This window comes from Elephas maximus, chromosome 15, assembly GCF_024166365.1.
Source record: "Elephas maximus indicus isolate mEleMax1 chromosome 15, mEleMax1 primary haplotype, whole genome shotgun sequence".
NCBI classification, from domain to species: domain Eukaryota; kingdom Metazoa; phylum Chordata; class Mammalia; order Proboscidea; family Elephantidae; genus Elephas; species Elephas maximus.
The window spans coordinates 39435303-39453072 of record NC_064833.1 but is presented as its reverse complement, the minus strand read 5'-3'; the positions used below and the strand labels follow the sequence as shown (position 1 = coordinate 39453072).

The window sequence follows — 17770 nt, the reverse complement described above, 5'->3', positions numbered from 1 at the left end:
CAAGGAAATTTGTTTTCCTTGCTGATACACTTCATCTACACAGAAGTGGGCCTCCTAGGTCAGGACTGGGGAACATTGAGCAGTTGGGGAATGCTAAGCTTGGTTTAGTGATACACAAGGACTTCAGCTTAGGGGGCTCTTACATCTCTGATTACTCCTTTTTCTGTGAACCTTTTATGAGCTCCTTTATTTCCCCTATTTTTTGTTATTATTCCCCAGGATCCTGCCACAGCCTTCTTCTTTTCTCAAGCTATTCCTTAGCCTGAATGATCTTATCCACTCTTAGGGTTCCAACTACCTGTGATATTGTGGCTCCTACATTTATATCTCTAGCCCAGCGTTCTCTTGAGTTCTAGACCCACTTAACCACAGCCTACTCCACATTTCTATCTTAACATTGTTACTCTTCCTTCTGTATTTTTTATGTCAGTCAGTGGTACCACGATTATGCCAAGCTAGAAATCTAGGCGTCATTACTGATTCCTCCCTCATTCCATCCTCATTCCATTGACTAGGCTGTATTTATTCATTCAGTCACTCAATAAATAAATTTTAAGCACCTACAAAGTGCTTTGTGTTAGATATCTAAGGTGAGCAAAAATAGACAAGGTCCCTGCCCTCATGGAGCTTACAAGCTAGTGGGGGAAACAGAAGAAGTTATGAAAGAAATGTGCATAGTTATGGGGCCTTAGTCTGAGGGGCAGGGAAAACTTTCCAGAGGAAGGGATGTTTAAAGAAAAGATACAAAGGATGAGTTAGGAGTTAACTAGGCCAAGGACATGTGGTGGGGAGTTAGATTTTTAAGCAGATAGAACAGTGTGTGTATAAGTCATGAATGAAGTGAAAGAGGTAAGACTTCACAGAAGGCCATTGTAGCTGGACTATAATGAATTAAAGTAATAATGGTAGAAGATGAGACTGAAGAGGTAGGCAGGAGTCCTCTTCTTCAGCCTTGTAAAGATTTTGGTTGTCTTCTAAGAGAACAGAGAAGATTTTGAAGTGTTTTAAATCAAGGGATGACACTTATATTTGAAAATATCTCTGGCTGCAATGTGGAGAACTGATTGGATGGGGCTTGAGTAGATGTGGGGAAAGGGCAATCCCATTGGCTTCCTCCTTGCCATCCCTACAGCCACAGTCCCCAGTCCAGACTTTCACTGTTTCTTTCCTTCCAACAGAAGACACTTTCAGTGTTGTCTCCTTAAAATGAAGCTTCAGTGTGGCTTTCTTAGTTACCCTTCAACTTCCCCTCAATAGAAAGAAATGGGTGATTATTCACTGTGCTCAAAATAAAGTTCAGACTCTTTAGTCTGATCTATAAATCTCTTCACTACATGGCCCTTGTTCTCCCTCTCCGGTGTCATATCCAACCACTTCCCCTCAAGTGTGATTCAGTCTAAAAAAAGAGGATTTGAGAGTTATGTAGCAGATTGAGAGGAACAGAAATACCATGAGCCAAGGCTGAAGCTGAGTCCAAGGTTCAGCATGGTGATCCAACTGAAAACACAAGAAACTGACAGAAGTTGGGGTGTCAAACAGTTGTCTCCAAGAAACTTCAAGCAGTTGTCTACAATGTTCGACAAGCAGTTGTACAACATACAACGTGTATCAACGAGCAACACTTGGGAAGCAACTGGGGTTGGGATGAGGCATTTGAAGGCTTGGAACAAGACCAGAGGTATAACTGCTGTAAAGTGGTGATGGAGAGCAAGACCCTGACCACTGAGAGATTAGAGCTTAAGAGCAGGACCTCTGCTACTGGACAACTGAGGTTACTGAATAGCCAGGATCCCAGCTAGTAAAAAATGGGCAGGATTCCAGCAATTTGGGAGCTTGGAAGATCAAAGACAAACACTGACTCGAGGATGACTTGGTTAGGCGAATCATGGGATATAGTTCTTTGTATTCTACCTGCCTCAAGCCAGAATGAGTTCTAGAGTATAATGGGCAAATCTAAGCCTCAAGCCAGGGCTGGAGCCAGAAGGGCACAGATAAAGGAGCCATGCAGCTCCTTCCATAACCCACATGAAAATCAACAAACACACAGTCACAGCCAGGGCTAGTCCTTGGAGCATATACAAGTCAGACATTAAAAGTTGCTCCCAAGAGCACCAAAGAGTTGTGACTGCTTGGCGGGGGGCCTGCCCAACCTCAAGGTGAACGAAATCTCAACATTAGCATGGTTCTGAGAGTAGCTTTCTAACCCCAGGAAGGTCTCTGGAGACCATGACTGTTTACAGTTCACATGGTAACCAAAAGACTATGACATACTTAGAGGGTGGTGAGGTCATAGAACACAAGCTTTAAAATAAGTGAATCATGTGTGCTTCATTTAATTTTAAAAGAAACTCCTGAGAAGAGCTTAGAACAATTTTTTTCCCCTGAGTGCCATTTCCCAAAGGTACTCACAGAACAATAAGGTGTGACTGTAATGGCTGCACTGAGTTGTCTTTTGGACAGCGTTAGAAGGGACATAAAGAAGGTGGACAGAGAACTGAGGCAACTGAGATGCATCGACGAACTTAGCTCACGATGCCTGTGCGACTTATACATGCACCCGTATTGCTGTTGTGACTTGCACCCGTATCCGTACTGCCTGTGCTATTCAAAGCGATCACGTTCTTGTGGCCTGTGTGATATCTATCCATGTTGCCTGTGTGATTACAAGCTTTACTGTCTTCGACCATCTCTCAGAAGTTTGGAGAGGAAAGCCATAAGAGCCATAGAGGATGAAAAGAGAGAGCTTGCCAAGTAAAGGAACTTATTTTTAGACTTTTATAGTTCGTATATTAGCCTTATAAGTTGGAATAAGGAAAAATTTTTGACAATACTTGAACAAAGATGAAAAGGGTTCAAGCTAATGACTCTGGTGACTTAACAAAGATTTAAGAAAAGAAGAGTAAATGGGTCCATGATGGGAATTGTAAGATTCTCAAAAGGCACTATAACGATGTCAATTGCCAAGGTTGTTGGTGGTTTATAGCAGGAATGCCAACATGATAAATAACCTGGCTTTAATGAGGGAAAGAAACAGGGGGTGTCATTAAAAAGCTATTGGAAGCAGCAAATGAAACATTTTTTTCTGGTTATGCGTAAAGTGAATTGAGTATATTTGGACTTACAGAAATGACTACAGGAAAAGTAATAATAATTGATCAAATCCTTAATGTTTGCCAGAGGCTTTACAAGCAGGGGAGGAAATTGAACAATAGAGGCATTTCCTATGTTTTATAGGAAAACCTTTCTCCCATCCCCCAATTCCAGACAAAGACTTAAAATGCATCTGGAGTTGTGTCTGTTATGTTGGCCTCCCCATTCAACTCTAGAAAATGCCATGCAATGACAGAACTGAGAGTCATGACTTTCTGAGTAGACTTTTAAAAAGGTTTTAACTGAACTAGGTAATTTAAAAATGTTTTTGTTTCTTATTACATTTTCTTTTTTGCCTGGAGAAAGCCTTTCTCTTCTAACTTTCTACATATACCATTTAGGCTGTTACCGTTGATAAAAAAGATGGTTGAAAGGACTGTTTCCATGGTTAAATAATTTATGGTACATCCATACATTGGAATGCTACATAGATGTAAAAAGGATTGATGAAACCTTTTACATGTTGATGTATTATTAAGTGAAAAAAGCAAGGTGCAAAAAAATATTATGGTAATATTTATTTTTAAAAGGAGGGGCATATTCAGATGATTGGCAGATAGGTAAGAATACTCCCTTGACAACAGTGACAGGGACGTTTCACTGGAAAGGGCAATAAGGCAATTATTGTCCAGGTCATCAACCACCAAACGTCAGGAATGGACCTCCCTCAACAGTGTGGGGTAGGGATCTGACCTATCAATTCATCTACACTGTCTTTGAACCAATTTGTATTTTTACTCCTTAAGAGTGTCAAGTTACAGAAATTGTTTACTCTGTGAAGCAGGGATTCTTTTATAATACTTGCTCCAAACGAAGGGTTATTTGTGCGCAGGTTCATGTACTCTTTCCCTGTGCTTTTGAATACCTGAATACTCTTTTTTTTTTTCTTTAAAAAAAATTTCGGTGAAAATGTACACAACAAAACACACATCCATTCAGCTATTTTTACACGTACAGCTCATTGACATTGGTTACATTCTTCGCATTGTGTCGCCATTCTCCCTGTCTCTGCCCATATTGTGTTTTAGAGTTACCATGGTTGCTATGAGTCAAAAGCAACTCTCGATGGCAACAGGTTTGGTTTTTTTTTTTGGTTGTCCATTTACTCTCACATAGATAATTCTTTAAAAGAGCACAATGCTCAAGGTGAACATTCTTTATTAAATGAGCTAAATTGTTATTTAGTTTAAAGATGACTTCATGGGTTAGTTTCAGTTCAAGGCTTAAAATTGTTCCTAGGCAATAGATTCGAGGGTTCCTCCAATGTCAAAGTATCCAGTAAGTCCGGTTTTCAATAAGAATTTGAAGTTCTGTTTCACATTTTTTCCTCCTTTTGATCAAGATCCATCCATTGGCTCCTTGATCAAAATGTTCAGGGCACCATCCATTTCTTTTGGTCTCATGGCAAAAGAAGTAGTAGTTCATGGAGATATTGAATACTCTTGATCCAAGACCTTTCAGCCTTTGTCTCCTGGCTGTGTCCTTGCTCCCAGACTCTCCTTTTGAGGATGACTTTCCTCCTTTTCTAATTGGGCTCTCTCCACCTTCTCCAGGAGGCTCACTTTCTTGGTGTGCCATAGACACCACTTCAAGTTTAATTCTCCACGGTGTAGTTTATACAAGTGGTAATGCTTTCTTTAGTTTGTGATACTTTTCCTGTCAGGCTTTGCTGATTTCTTTCTTTTTTTTTTTTTCCTGTGCCCACAGAAGTATATGAAACTGCAGGCGTCTTTACAATGATTCCCAGAGTTCTTAACTGATGACTCTCAGTTCATTTTAGAAGTAATCCCAGGCTTGCCCTCTTATATCTCCTCAGGGTCACTTTTCTTTCTAGTCACAACACCTCCTATGGCCTATTTCTGACGGCTTGACATTTCACTGCCCAGAAGGGCTTAGTGTCACCTACAGACCTAAATATTTGATTTTACAGAGTATGGATGGAAATGTTAAGCCCTGATCCCAGCCCTAGTCCCAAGGGACTCCTACTGTTGGTATTTTTCTTCCAGTCAAATGCCCCTTTATTTTTTTCTTACCTCTAAGTCAGCTCCAGTCTCACAACTAACTAGATCCTGAAATATCATGTTGATTCAATTTTCTTTTTTAACAGTCTTTGGCCTGAAACCTCGCCCGAGGCTTTTTGAGTTCAGAAAGTGTATTCACCCGGTCTTTTACTCCTTGAATGCTAGTGGTCTGGTTAGGAATGACATATCCTTTTGGCTGCCAGGTTGTGTTGTTGAGAGCGTTCTTCGCCCAACAGGAAAGTGATGCTTCCTGAACTGTAGTTGCCACAACCCCTCTGAGATGTTTTTCTGTGTGGAGTCACTCTGTTCTGTCTCTGGGTACTCCTTTAGTAACTAGTAAGAAGTCTTGGCTAACAATTTCTCAGTTTTCCCTGTAAGTTTCTTTAGCATTCTTGAGTGCACATTATCTGATTAATGTGTGTGTGGTTTTTTGACCAAGCATAGAAGTTCCATCCCATTTCCATCATTTTCTGAGCAGCTGCTTCAAAAGATAGCTTGGCAGCGGGGACTCTATTGTCCTCCCTAGTGGAGACCCAAGTAAGCACTTTTCTTCTTTAGCTTCTTTGATATTTTTCATTCCTCCGTAAATTATCTTTTGACCAAGCACTAGTGGTTCCCCTGACTCTTCCTCCCTGTTCTGGGTATAGAGGCACAGAGGTCACTGAATTTGGTTTCTTTTGTAAGATGTCATGCCAGCAGCTTAAGTTTGAACCTGATTCACTACCACACTGTGGGCTTCCCTGTTCTCCGTTCATCACCTGATTACTGAGTCCCTTGTGCCCTAACATCTGACACTGGTCCTTGTGTACAAATCTTCATATGCATCTGTACCATTGGAGAGGGTGCTCCACTTTGCACCCTAAATCTAATCCCAAGACCAGGTTCCCTTCCACTCACTTAACTGTGGTTGGCCTTAAATCTCAGTGAGAAATTCTCCTAAAGATTCCCGCACCATCTTCTTAAACTTCAAGACTCTGCCTTCTTGTTTCTTCCCCTGTTTACCCCGTTGTGCTGAATGTGAGATTTTCCTTGAATCCAGCCTTTTTCTGTGAGGCTGATGATTGTCAGCCCTCATGGTGAATTCCTTCTGGGTGAACAAGTGCCTCGCCTGGGTCTATCCTCTCAGAAAAATCTCTTCATTTCCCAACTCCCTGACCCAGAGTTCAGGGCACAGTTGAGAGCCCTTGGAGAGGAACTCTGAGAGCTTCATGGCTGGTGAAAGGATGGCTTCCCCTCTGAGAGGAGAGCTTCCTGGCTTCCCTTGCTCTGTATTCCCAGCCGAGGTGGAAACAAGCTAATCCCCTCGGTCCCCTCTCATCACAATCTCTTCCCACCTGCATGTCTCAGAGCCCGTTACCCTGTGGCTACATGGGAAGGGGCTGCTGCCCATCAAAACCAAATGTATTCTTATGATCTGGTTCACCCTTATTGTTTAATGATTCAGGGCTTGAGACTTGCTCATTTAAAGCCTCAGATTCAGGACACTTTTGTGTAAGGTGAAGACTGATACAGCCTGATAAATGATACTCTTTATAGAGTAAAAACTACGTGCCTAACACTGCATCTTCATTTAATCCTTGTAACATCTCTGTTTGGCGATATTATTTTATCAGTCATCTTAAAGATGATGAGACAGATTTAGGGGCAACATTTTCAGTTACTAGGAGGTGGCAGAACTGAGACCTGAAGCCAGGTCTGCCTGAGTCTGGAATCCATATGCTTAACCACCAGATCAGGGGTTCTCAGAATGGTCCTTGGACCAGCAGCAGCAGCAGCAACACCTGGAACTTGTTAGAAATGCAAATTCTCAAGCTCCACCCCAGATCTACTGAATCAGAAACTCCAGCGGTGGGGTCCAGCCACCTGTGTTTAACAAGGCTTGGGTGATGGGTGACGGGGAGGGGAGGATTCAGATGCACAAGTCCTAGGACACCCTGCTCCCTGCCGAGTGACATTGTTCTCTGGGATCAATCCAAAGGTCATCCTGCCCGAACACCACTTTAGAATTTATGGAAGAAAGGGATGGCGAAAAAAGAAGGGAAGAAGTAAGAAGAAGAAAGCAGGAAAGATGGGTTGCAAAGGAGGAATGGAGGCTCAATGGGCCTTTGGAATGGGTTTAAATTCAGGGAGATAAAGTGAAGAGCTCCAAGGAAGATTAGAGGGAGGCCTGCCTCCCTTTTCTCTCGGGCCTAGGTAGGCATTTTTCACATCTTCATGACTTTATTCATCATCAGGCTGAAGCTGATTTACATGATTGTGAAAATGGCTGAATAGACAGCTCAGCATTGCTGTGGGCAGTGTGTTTTACTTTCAGGAGCTTGGTTGTACGTGCAGGTGAAAGTCAGCTTCAACAGGGAGAAGAGAGGCAGACCCAGACAAGGCTACCGCTAACTTTTCCCCAGCTTTCCTAAGGCCCTTCTGCAAAGAATCAAAGGGGCTGGTTTCTGTAACTTTACTGTGGCTAAGCTTCACCCTCTTGATAACAGAAGTATAGGAAGTAATCTCCCTTTACCCAGAAGGCCATGGAGTCATGGAAAATTCCATGTGGGTGATGAGGACATTGGCAGGCAGGATTCAAGTCACAAGTTCAGAGTTGAGCATGATGAATAAAATGTGGCTCCTGCAATTTCCCCTAAGACCACACATTCCCAGTGAGGATCCAGACAGTAAAAGAGGAAGGAGAAACCTGACCTACCAAGACTTTTTAGGTAATTTCATAAACACACACAATTTTGGGGCCCCTGTAGAGCTGCTGCAAAGAGACTTCGTGGCACAGTGGTTAAGTGCTTGTCTGCTAACCAAAATGTTGGTGGTTTGAACCCACCAGCCACTCCACAAGAGAAAGATGTGACATCTACTTCTGTAAAGATTACAGCCTTGGAAACCCTATGGCACAGTTCTCCTCTGTCCTATAGGTGTTGCTATGAGTCAGAATTGACTCGAAAGTAATGGGTTTGGGGTGCAGCTGCTACAAGGACAAAGGGAGGCAAAGTGACTTAGGAGTAGAGAAAAATGGGGAACCCAAGACAATAAAATACATGAAATTTGTACCCTTGGACTCAGAGATTGCTATTGCTTTTGTTATGTGCCATTGAGTTGGTTCATATTCATAGCGACCCTATGTACAACAGAACAAAACACTGCCCAGTCCTGCGCCATCCTCACAATTGTTGTTATGCTTGAGCCCGTTGTTGAAGCCACTGTGTCAATCCATGTCATTGAAGGCCTTCCTCTTTATCATTGACCCTTTACTTTACCAAGCATGATGTCCTCTAGGGACTGGTCCCTCTGTCCAAAGTACGTGAAACAGAAATCTCACCATTCTTGCTTCTAAGGAGCATTCTGGCTGTATTTCTTCCAAGAGACAATTGTTCACTCTTCTGGCAGTCCATGGTATATTCAATATTCTTTGCCAATGCCATAATGCAAAGGTGTCAGTTCTTCTTTCGTCTTCCTTATTCATTGTCATGCTTTCATATGTGTATGAGGTGACTGGAAATACCATGGCTTGAGTCAGGTGTACCTTAGTTCCCAAAGTGACATCTTTCCTAAGAGATACCATATATTTTTGAAGATATGGAACTGGGAGCCAACTTTGGCTTATAAATCTGGCTCCCAGATCCATGTCTTCTGGAGGCCAGGGTGGCTTGGTCTGGTGGAATCAACTATGGTAGTAAATCCTAGACACCTAGCAGTCCTGCTCGGTGTCCTTGCCCCTTCTTTGTGAGGCACGGCCCCATCTTCATGGCAGGTTCAGATGTTTCTCATCTTGTATGGAAATATCTGAGCTGAGTGAGAGACCTTTGACTCTCAGCCTATGCACATGCTGTGGGAGACTCTTTTTTTAAAATAATATTTTATTGTGTTTTTAGTGAAAGTTTACACAGCATATTAGGTTCTCATCTGACAATTTTTGCACAAGTTATTCAGTGACATTAGTTACATTTTCCACAATGTGTCAACCTTCTCATTAACTGCATTCCGGTCGTCCCATTTCCAGTACTCTAGTGTCCTGCACCCCTTGTCTTCTCATCTTTGCTTTAGAGTAATTGTTGACTTTTTGGTCTCATGTAGATGCTTTTTTTTTTAATGGAGCCCCATACTCACAGGTAATAGTCTTAATTTTGTGTGCCAATCTGCCATTTCACTAAAAGGTGACCTCAGGGGATAGTTTTGTTTGAAGGTTTAAAGAGCATTTCAGGGCAATAGTCTCAGGGAGTCCTCCAGTCTTAACTGGTCCAGTAAGTGTGGACTTTCTAAGGATTTGAGCTCTGTCCTGCGTTTTTCTCCCCTTCTATCCAGGCCCATCTATTGTAGCCCTGATGAGAAAGGTCACTGTGGGAGATTCTTGAGAGACTCACCAAGTGCTCATTCTGCCCTCTGCTCTACTCTTGGCCTTGGCTATTCCCGCTTCAAGGCTGTGGTCCATTCAGAGAGAGCATAGTGAACAGAGTTGGGGCTGGTTTCCTGCTGCTCCTTTTAGCTATTACCTGACCATCTAGGGAAGCAGTGCTTGGTCTCCTGTTTATCTCATAGACACAAAGACTCTAAAGAGGGTCCAAATCTCTTCCTTTTTCCTTCGTATGGCCCACAGGTGTCTTGGCTTACCCAAAACAACAAGGCGGCCGTAACCCAGGCCATACCCAGGACTGGCGCCAGGCCTGGCAATAGAGCTGAATGTCCATACAGTCCTCTATCCAGAGGACTTGCACAGGTTGTTCGTTCCTATTTGCCTTGGTGTCTTCTAGGAATGACTTCTCTTTGCTCACATTGTAAATAGCCCCCCAGACAAGAGTCTTGGTTTGTATCCTTCAGAAAAAGGTGTCATACTGTTGTTCAAGCAATCAGGTTAGGGTTTATCAGTGGAAAACACAGATTAATAAAAAGATGTTAAGTATTATTTGGGATTATGTGTATTTTTAAAATATCTTTTTGTTTTGATCTGTATTTTTTGAGTTTTCTATACTGAACCTTTATAAATTATGTAACAAAAATAAGTAGATAAATAAAAAAAATTCAGCGTAAAAAGTAAGAGTTGAAAATGTATCTCAAACCAATCACTTAATCATAGAGTCCAGACCCCACCAACTAAAAGAAGTTATAGAAATCACACCCTCCAAGACGTTCCTTGGAAGGCTAAGAGATGCAAGATGATTTGTCAGGAGTGTCTCTTAGAACATATTTAGTTCTTTTCAAAAATAGTTCTAAGTGACTGAAAAGAAAAAAGAGGATCATTTTAGAACATTAGAATGTTTTTGGACTGTTAGTTATCGTTGTTAGGTGCCGTCGAGTCCGTGCCGACTCATATTGACCCTATGTACCACAGAACAAAACACTGCCTGGTCCTGCACCATCCTTACAGTCATTGTTATGCCTCGTGGCTTAGTGGTTAAGCCCTATGGCTGCTAACCAAAAGGTCAGCAGTTTGAATCTACCAGGCACTCCTTGGAAACTCTATGGGGCAGTTCTACTCTGTCCTATAGGGTTGCTATGGGTGGGAATTGACTCTAAGGCAACAGGTTTTTGGGTTAGGCAAATTGAAAGAAAATGGTCCCTAAGTAGGGCCAGACAATGCAGGGCTAATGCCAGAAGGCAGTGACCGAATTAGGGGCTTTTATTTCAAGGACTCAGTCTACTTGATGATTTAAACTTTAAAGTTGACATGAAACAGGCCTGAATTTGAGTCTAGGCTCTGCCATTCACTACCTATACCAACCCCTCATCAGTAAAATGGTGATAATTATATCTACGTCACAGGGTTATTGTGAAGATTACACAAAGTAATGTTTTTAATGTGCTTAGAGCTTTCCATGCACAATGTAAAAAAAGAAAAAACAAACCCTAACATCCATTGAAGGAGCCCTGCTGGCGCATGGTTAAGTGCTCGGCTGCTAACCAAAAGGTCAGCAGTTTGAACCCACCAGTCGCTTTTCAGGAGAAAAATATGGCAGTATGCTTCTGTAAAGATTACAACCTTGGAAACCCAGTGGGGCAGTTCTACTCTGTCCTATAGGGTCACTATGAGTCAGACTCGACTGCCTTGATGGCAATGAGTTTTTTTGTTTTTGTTTTTTTCCTTTTGGTTTTTAACACCTGTTGAATCCTAACCAAGTGCCAAGCATTATTCTAAACACTTTTCAGTATTAACTAATTTGCTTCTCAAAACAACCCTATGAGATAGGTTATTGCTATTATCTCGATTTTACAGGTGTGGAAACTAAAGCACAAGTTGGTTAAGTAACTTGCCCAAGGTCATACAGCCGATACATGGCAGAGCCAAGATTTGAACCCAGATTATCCGGCTCCAGCTTCTGTGCTCTTAGGCACACCCCTTCACTACCTCTTGGTATAAAGACCCACCGCCGTTGAGTTGATTCCAACTCATAGCAACCCTATAGGACAGAGTAGAACTGCCCAATAGAATTTCCAAGGAGTGCCTGGCAGATTCAAACTGCTGACCTCTTGGTTAGCAGCCGGAGTACTTAACCACTACACCACCAGGGTTCCCATCTCTTGGTGTATCACAAGTAATCCATTAGTGCGAGCTGCTGTGATTTATTACTATTATTAAGAATCCACATGGTAGGACCACTGAGTAGCAGCAAGGCAGCTCTGAAGAACCGTGAATTCATGTTTGCTGCTCCAGGGGGGTCAGAGCTTGCTGTTGAAGTGATTATTATTATTATTACTGTTATTACTACTATCATGTAGACGCTTATAGCTTCATTTTTTAACTATAAAGGGGTGGGGGGTAAGCTCTAATTTGTAGCATTTTCCAATTTTCGTGGTGTAAATACTCCCACCATGATCAATTCCAAGCTACGAATCACTGAATGAGGGGTTGGGAAGAGATATAAACAATCAGTTTTTTGCTAGCTGGTAAGATCCCAATCGAACACACCACTTGTGGGCCATCCCATATCTGACCAACACAGCCCCTCTAAATGGACTGGATCCCTGCTGGTGTCAGCCAACAGCAATCTGGAGCAGCCTCACAGCTGAAGGAGAGCAGCACTAGGACTGGTGGGCAGAGCCAGACCCAGCACACCCCGTCATGCTGTTTGTTGATGGAGCTTTAGGCGGAGTCCCTGTATGGTTGCCCAGGGCCAGCTCTAAGGCTGATGGCCGTCTTTAAATTGCAGCTTTCAAATGGTTTCTATTAGCGGATAGCATTTTTCTTTTAATGAAGCTTTAAGCATCTGCATGATAGTAGTAATTACAGTAATAATGATAATGACGATAACTAAATGGGACTTACAATATGCCAAGTACAGTGTTAAGTAAAATACATCATCTCACCTAATCCTCCCAATAGATCTATGGCTAGGTGCTGTTATCTCCATTTTACAGATGAGGAAATTCAAGCACTGAGAGGTTAAGGAACCTACCCAAGTTTCCACAGCTAGTAAGAGGAAGAGCTAGGATTTAAAGACAAGAGAAAGGCCACGCACCCATTTGTTAACAGGGGATTACCTCAGGAGAGTGGGACTTAAGGGGGCATTCTCACTTTTTGGAAACCCTGGTGGTGTAGTGGTTTAGAGCTACAGCTGCTAACCAAAAGGTCGGCAGTTTGAATCCACCAGGTGCACCTTGGAAACCCTGTCGGGTAGTTCTACTCTGTCCTTTAGGGTCACCTTGAGTCGGGATCTACTCGACGGCAACAAATTTGGTTCTTTTGGTTCTCACTCTTTACTGTATACACTTCTGTCAAGTTTGACTTTTCACAATGACTAGAATTTACTTTTGCTATTAAAAAAAAATAGAGATCCAAGTTTTGCTTCTCAAGATGTGTCTGAGCTTCTTCTACCTATCCCCCCCCAACCCCCCTTTTCATTTTTTTGTAACTTCCAGACTGAGAAGAACAACAAATAGAATTCTGGCCTCCTCTTGCTGTAGCAGTAACATTCTAGGATCGGTGAACGTGTGCGGCTTTGAGCCTGACCAAGTGAAAGTTCGAGTGAAGGACGGAAAGGTGTGTGTGTCGGCAGAACGGGAGAACAGGTACGACTGCCTTGGATCGAAAAAGTACAGCTATATGAACATCTGCAAAGAGTTCAGCTTGCCGCCCTGTGTGGATGAGAAAGACGTAACCTACTCCTACGGGCTTGGCAGTTGCGTCAAGATTGAGTCTCCGTGCTACCCTTGTGCTTCTCCCTGCAACCCCTGCAACCCCTGCAACCCCTGCAACCCCTGCAACCCCTGCAGCCCCTGTAGCCCCTGCAGCCCTTGTAGCCCCTGTGACCCCTGCAACCCATGCTATCCCTGTGGGAGCCGATTTTCCTGTAGGAAGATGATATTGTAAGGTGTGTGGACCCATGACTTAGTAGAATTCAGTGATATTTCAGCCAGGCAGCTCTTCCAGTGTTTCTCTTCCCCTTCCCACAGCCCATGTTGTTCATGTAGATAGGAAACTGAATACATAACTGCACAGCTGTTGGTGTTGTGTGAAAATCTTTTGGTTCAACTGCCACAGCAGCCCCGCATAGTTAATGAGCTTTTGAAGAACTGATTAATGGGAATGGAAGATGAAATGGTGAGATCTGCCTTCCCTGTGGCTTCCTCCATACCCAACTACCTCCAAATTCCAGGAAAAAGTGGCTGTTTTTTGGTAGACACTGTTTTTCCAGAGATCCAGCGAAATGGCCTAGTCCAGAAACCAAACTGTCAAAACAGAAACACAGGCTGGTTAGTGTTGAAGGCAAACAGTTAAACCCTGGTGGTGTAGTGATTAAGAGTTTGGCTGCTAACCAGAAGGTCAGCAGTTCAAATCTACCAGGTGCTCCTTGGAAACCCTATGGGGCAGTTCTACTCTGTACTTTAGGGTTGCTGTGGGTCGGAACCAACTCAACAGCAATTGGTTTCTAATGGGTTACTACTGCAGCAGGCAGGGGGCCCTGGTGGTGCCAGCTAAGCGTTCAACTGCTAACCAAAAGGTTGTCAGCTTGTTACCGGAATAAAGTTCTTGCCTCTCACCGGTCAAGAATGAGCAGGTAAGGCACATAGTTTTCCACATGAGCAAAGCTCTATTGAAGAGGCTTGCAAGCAGAGACGAGGAGGGCCTAGAGCAACGCATACCCTCTTGTCACAGAACAAAAGGCAGGACCGAGTTTTTAAAAGCTCTTGGGCAGGAAAAGATTCGTGTTTATTCATAGACACAGGCAGGGGTATATTAACTAAGGTGCAGTGAGCAGCAGCTTTCCAAGTTGGCTCCTGTCCTGGAGGCCTCTGGGATTCATAGCAGGACTTATTATGGGGTGTCGCACCTGCACAGTCTCCCACTCCCCGGGGTTCGATTCCCCACCTGGGTTGTAGCCCCTCATTGCCCCTGGTGGAAGGTCACACAGCGGTCACAGGTGGATGTTCTGCGCATGTCCCTGGGCCTAGTCTTCTCCAGCTGCTTCTGAAAGGCAACTTTAAAGAAGTTCAGGGACTATTTTTAGATACCCTGCCCCATTATTCTGGGGAATGGCTTTGTTTCTGCGCCCTGGCCTATTTCTTTTTACTTTGTTTGCAGATTTGGGAGCCCCTCTGTTCTCTGTCTTACAAGTCCCTAGGTTCCACACTCAACCCCCTATTACTTCCATTATAGTATAGCCTATTTCTCTTTTACTTGCTTCTCCTCTAACCACACCAGTCTCTTAGCTATTTCTCAGACAGGTACCCTCCAATCTCAGGGCCTTTGCTCCCTGTCTTAAGTTCAAACCCACCCAGCCACTCCACAGGAGAAAGACCTGGGAGAAAGACCAGGCGAACTGTTCCCGTAAAGATTGTAGCCTAGAAACCCTCAGGGCAGTTCTACCCTTTCACACAGGGTCACTATAAGTCGAAAATCAACAGCACTCGACAACAACTGCAGTAGGGAGCTCTGGAGAAAGTGGCAAAGCACAGTGTAGTTGGGATTTTTACTGGGGTAATGATCATGTACAAAAGGACTTGGGGAGCAAATTCACTGATTAAGGCTAGGGTGGTCGCTGATTGAGGCTTACAGTTTTTCCACATTCCTGTGATTTTATTGGCTTGCAACCATTTGTTCCTTGGGATTTATTGCAACTGTCTGTTTTCTCCAATTCCTAAAACTGCTATTAGCCACAGAAGTTCAGTCTGAAGTCCATGAGTGGACAAGTTAAGCTTTTCACAAGGTAGTAGTGCAGTGCATCTGAACTACCATGTGTCCTCGTGGAAGCCGCCAGGAGCCAGTCTCAAAATAAGCGTAAAGGGCAAAGAGAGGATTGGAGCTGGGGCAGAGGTGGAGAGAAGCAGAATCAGAATGAGGACATGGCTGGTTTCAGACTTGACTCAGGGACATAAACCCCTCAGAATTTCACAATTAATCTTGTCATTAGTCTCAACCATATGTGGGTTAAGGCAGAAGTTCTTCCCCTTAACTGCAAACTGGAATCACTCAGGGAGCTTTGAAAATACAGACGCCTGGGTCCCATATCCAGAGGTTCTCCTGGGAGAAATCTGAAGTACAGTCTGGGCATCAAGATTTTTTAAAAGTGTCCCACATGATTCAAACATGCAGTTAAGGTTGAGAATTTCTGCAGGAGATCTTGACACCCCCTCAGCCTTTTCTTTAAAGGCTTCCTTCGAGTTCAAGTTTGAAGAATACTGATGGTGACATTAAGAAAAAGAATTTTTTTTTTTTTTTTTGCTTTCAGTTGAGGGAAGTAATGACCCTCTAATTGAAAACAAAAACCCTTGCCTTTGAGTCGATTCTGGCTCATAGCAACCCCATAGGACAGAGTAGAACTGGCCCATAGGGTTTCCTAGGAGTGGCTGGTGAATTCAAACCCACGACCTTTTGGTTAGCAGCCAGGTGTTTAACCACTCTGCCACCATGGCCCCTCTTCTAATATAGTGGGTGAAGAAAAAACACTGGATGTTAAAAAATGTATTACTTAGTAACTAGACATAAACGAATGTTACTGTGTACCAAATTGTAGTTACCTTATAAAGCATCTTGCTATGTTATGACTACATGCTCATAAATATTTTAGTTTCTAAGTCACAAATATTTGAAAAGATCAGTTAAAACCAAACCATCCTGTAGAGTCAATGGGATCCCACTGGAGTCTTGAGCCCCTGGAACAAGTAGGAACCTTGGTCCTCAGGAGGGTGCCATTTCAGGCCTATCCTAGGAACTCACCCACTGCCGACGAGTCCTGGTGACTCTATAGGACCGAGCAGAACGGCCCCATTTGGGTTTCCAAGGCTGTACATCTTTACGGAAGCAGACTGCCACATCTTTCTGCCTCGGAGCCACTCGTGGTTTCAAAGCGCCGATCCTTCAGTTAACAGCCCAGTGTTTTAACCACTGCACCACCAGGGCAGCTCATTCTTTTTTCACTCACCCACCAACCCACCCACCCATTTGTTAGTCCAGCAATTCATCCATCCATCCAATCTGCCAGCCAGACATTTATCAGGGATGGAAAGAAAAAGTACTCTTTTCATAAGTGCCTCACATCAACAGTGAAATTCAGGAAGGGGTGCCGAGGAGGGATGGGAGGTCAGGAAGTTCCAGAGAAGTTGAATTGACAAGAAAACTAGTCTGGGATGGGTTGGTTGCCTTAGTCTGCTCATTTCCCTCACAGGGTGTATACCCTCACAGGAATATATAAAGACAAGTGTTTGTCCTGATTCATACGAGCCCTGTGACACAGTGGTTAAGCATTCAACCAAAAGGTCAGCAGTTTGAATCCACTAGCTGTTCCTTGGAAACCCTATGGGGCAATTCTGCTCTGTCCTTTGGGTCACTATGAGTCGGAATTGACTCAAGAGCCTTTTTTTTTTTTTTTTTTAATGAGCTATCTACGGTGCCAGGAACTATTGTCCATGAGAAGAAGCTTTCCAGGAGCTTCTCACTGGTGAAGGCAAGACTAACACCCATGAAATAATTGTCAAAACACTTCACAGTATATAATCAAGAACTGAATTGTATGGTGTGGATGCTAAGTGCCCTGGGGACATCAGAGAAGTAGGGGTTGTAGGAGGTGAAGAAAGCCACCTCAGGGAGGAGGCAGAGCTCGGGTGGGGGTCTTGTCTGAATCCTGGGGGGAAGCCACACAACAGGGACTTATTCCATGAGTAACTGGTTTCCTAAAAATTAAGGACACTGGAAATTGATATGAGGGAGAAGAAAGAAGAAACATTTGCTGTTTTCACAAATTTCCTGTGGCTGGTCCAGAGGAGCCTTGGGCTTGGAGAGGTCTGCCGTGACCTTCAATACACTTGCAGTTTCAAGTTAAGCGGCTCAAACCCTACTGCATCCACCTGGGTGGGGAGACGGAATGGGGTGTCTTCGTTCCCTAGGGCTGCCATAGCAGAATATTACAAAGTGGATGGCTTTAAGGAACAGAAATTTATTTTCTCACAGTTCTGGAGGCTAGAAGTCCAAATTCAGAGCGTCAACAGGATCATGCTCTCTGTCCACTCTAGGGGACAACACCTCCCTTGAGTTCTCCAGCTTCTGGTAGGTAACCCTGAGCGTTTCTTGGCATTCTTTTGCTTGTAGATCTATCTTCACATAGCATCTGCCTTCCCCCGTGTGACCCTGTCTCCATGTCTGTCCTCCCTTTTTATAAGACCCCTACTCA

At 43.6% G+C, this 17770-nt stretch overlaps 1 protein-coding gene across 1 annotated transcript; it reads left to right on the top strand.

The window, feature by feature from the left end:
• Window positions 1-545: 545 nt before the first annotated feature.
• ODF1 (outer dense fiber of sperm tails 1) lies at window positions 546-13598 on the top strand. The gene is made up of 2 exons (XM_049854278.1): window positions 546-2751; window positions 13023-13598. Exons 1-2 carry the CDS (start codon window positions 2432-2434, stop codon window positions 13471-13473), a joined length of 771 nt encoding a protein of 256 aa, XP_049710235.1. The 5' UTR covers window positions 546-2431; the 3' UTR covers window positions 13474-13598.
• The last annotated feature ends 4172 nt before the right edge of the window (window positions 13599-17770 follow it).

Bases quoted from the DNA above. Each gene is read 5' to 3' on its own strand.
- ODF1 (XM_049854278.1), top strand. From the start codon at position 2,432: ATGGCTGCACTGAGTTGTCTTTTGGACAGCGTTAGAAGGGACATAAAG. The intron at 2,752-13,022 runs GTAAAGGAACTT...TGTAACTTCCAG, and splicing joins GAAAAGAGAGAGCTTGCCAA to ACTGAGAAGAACAACAAATA.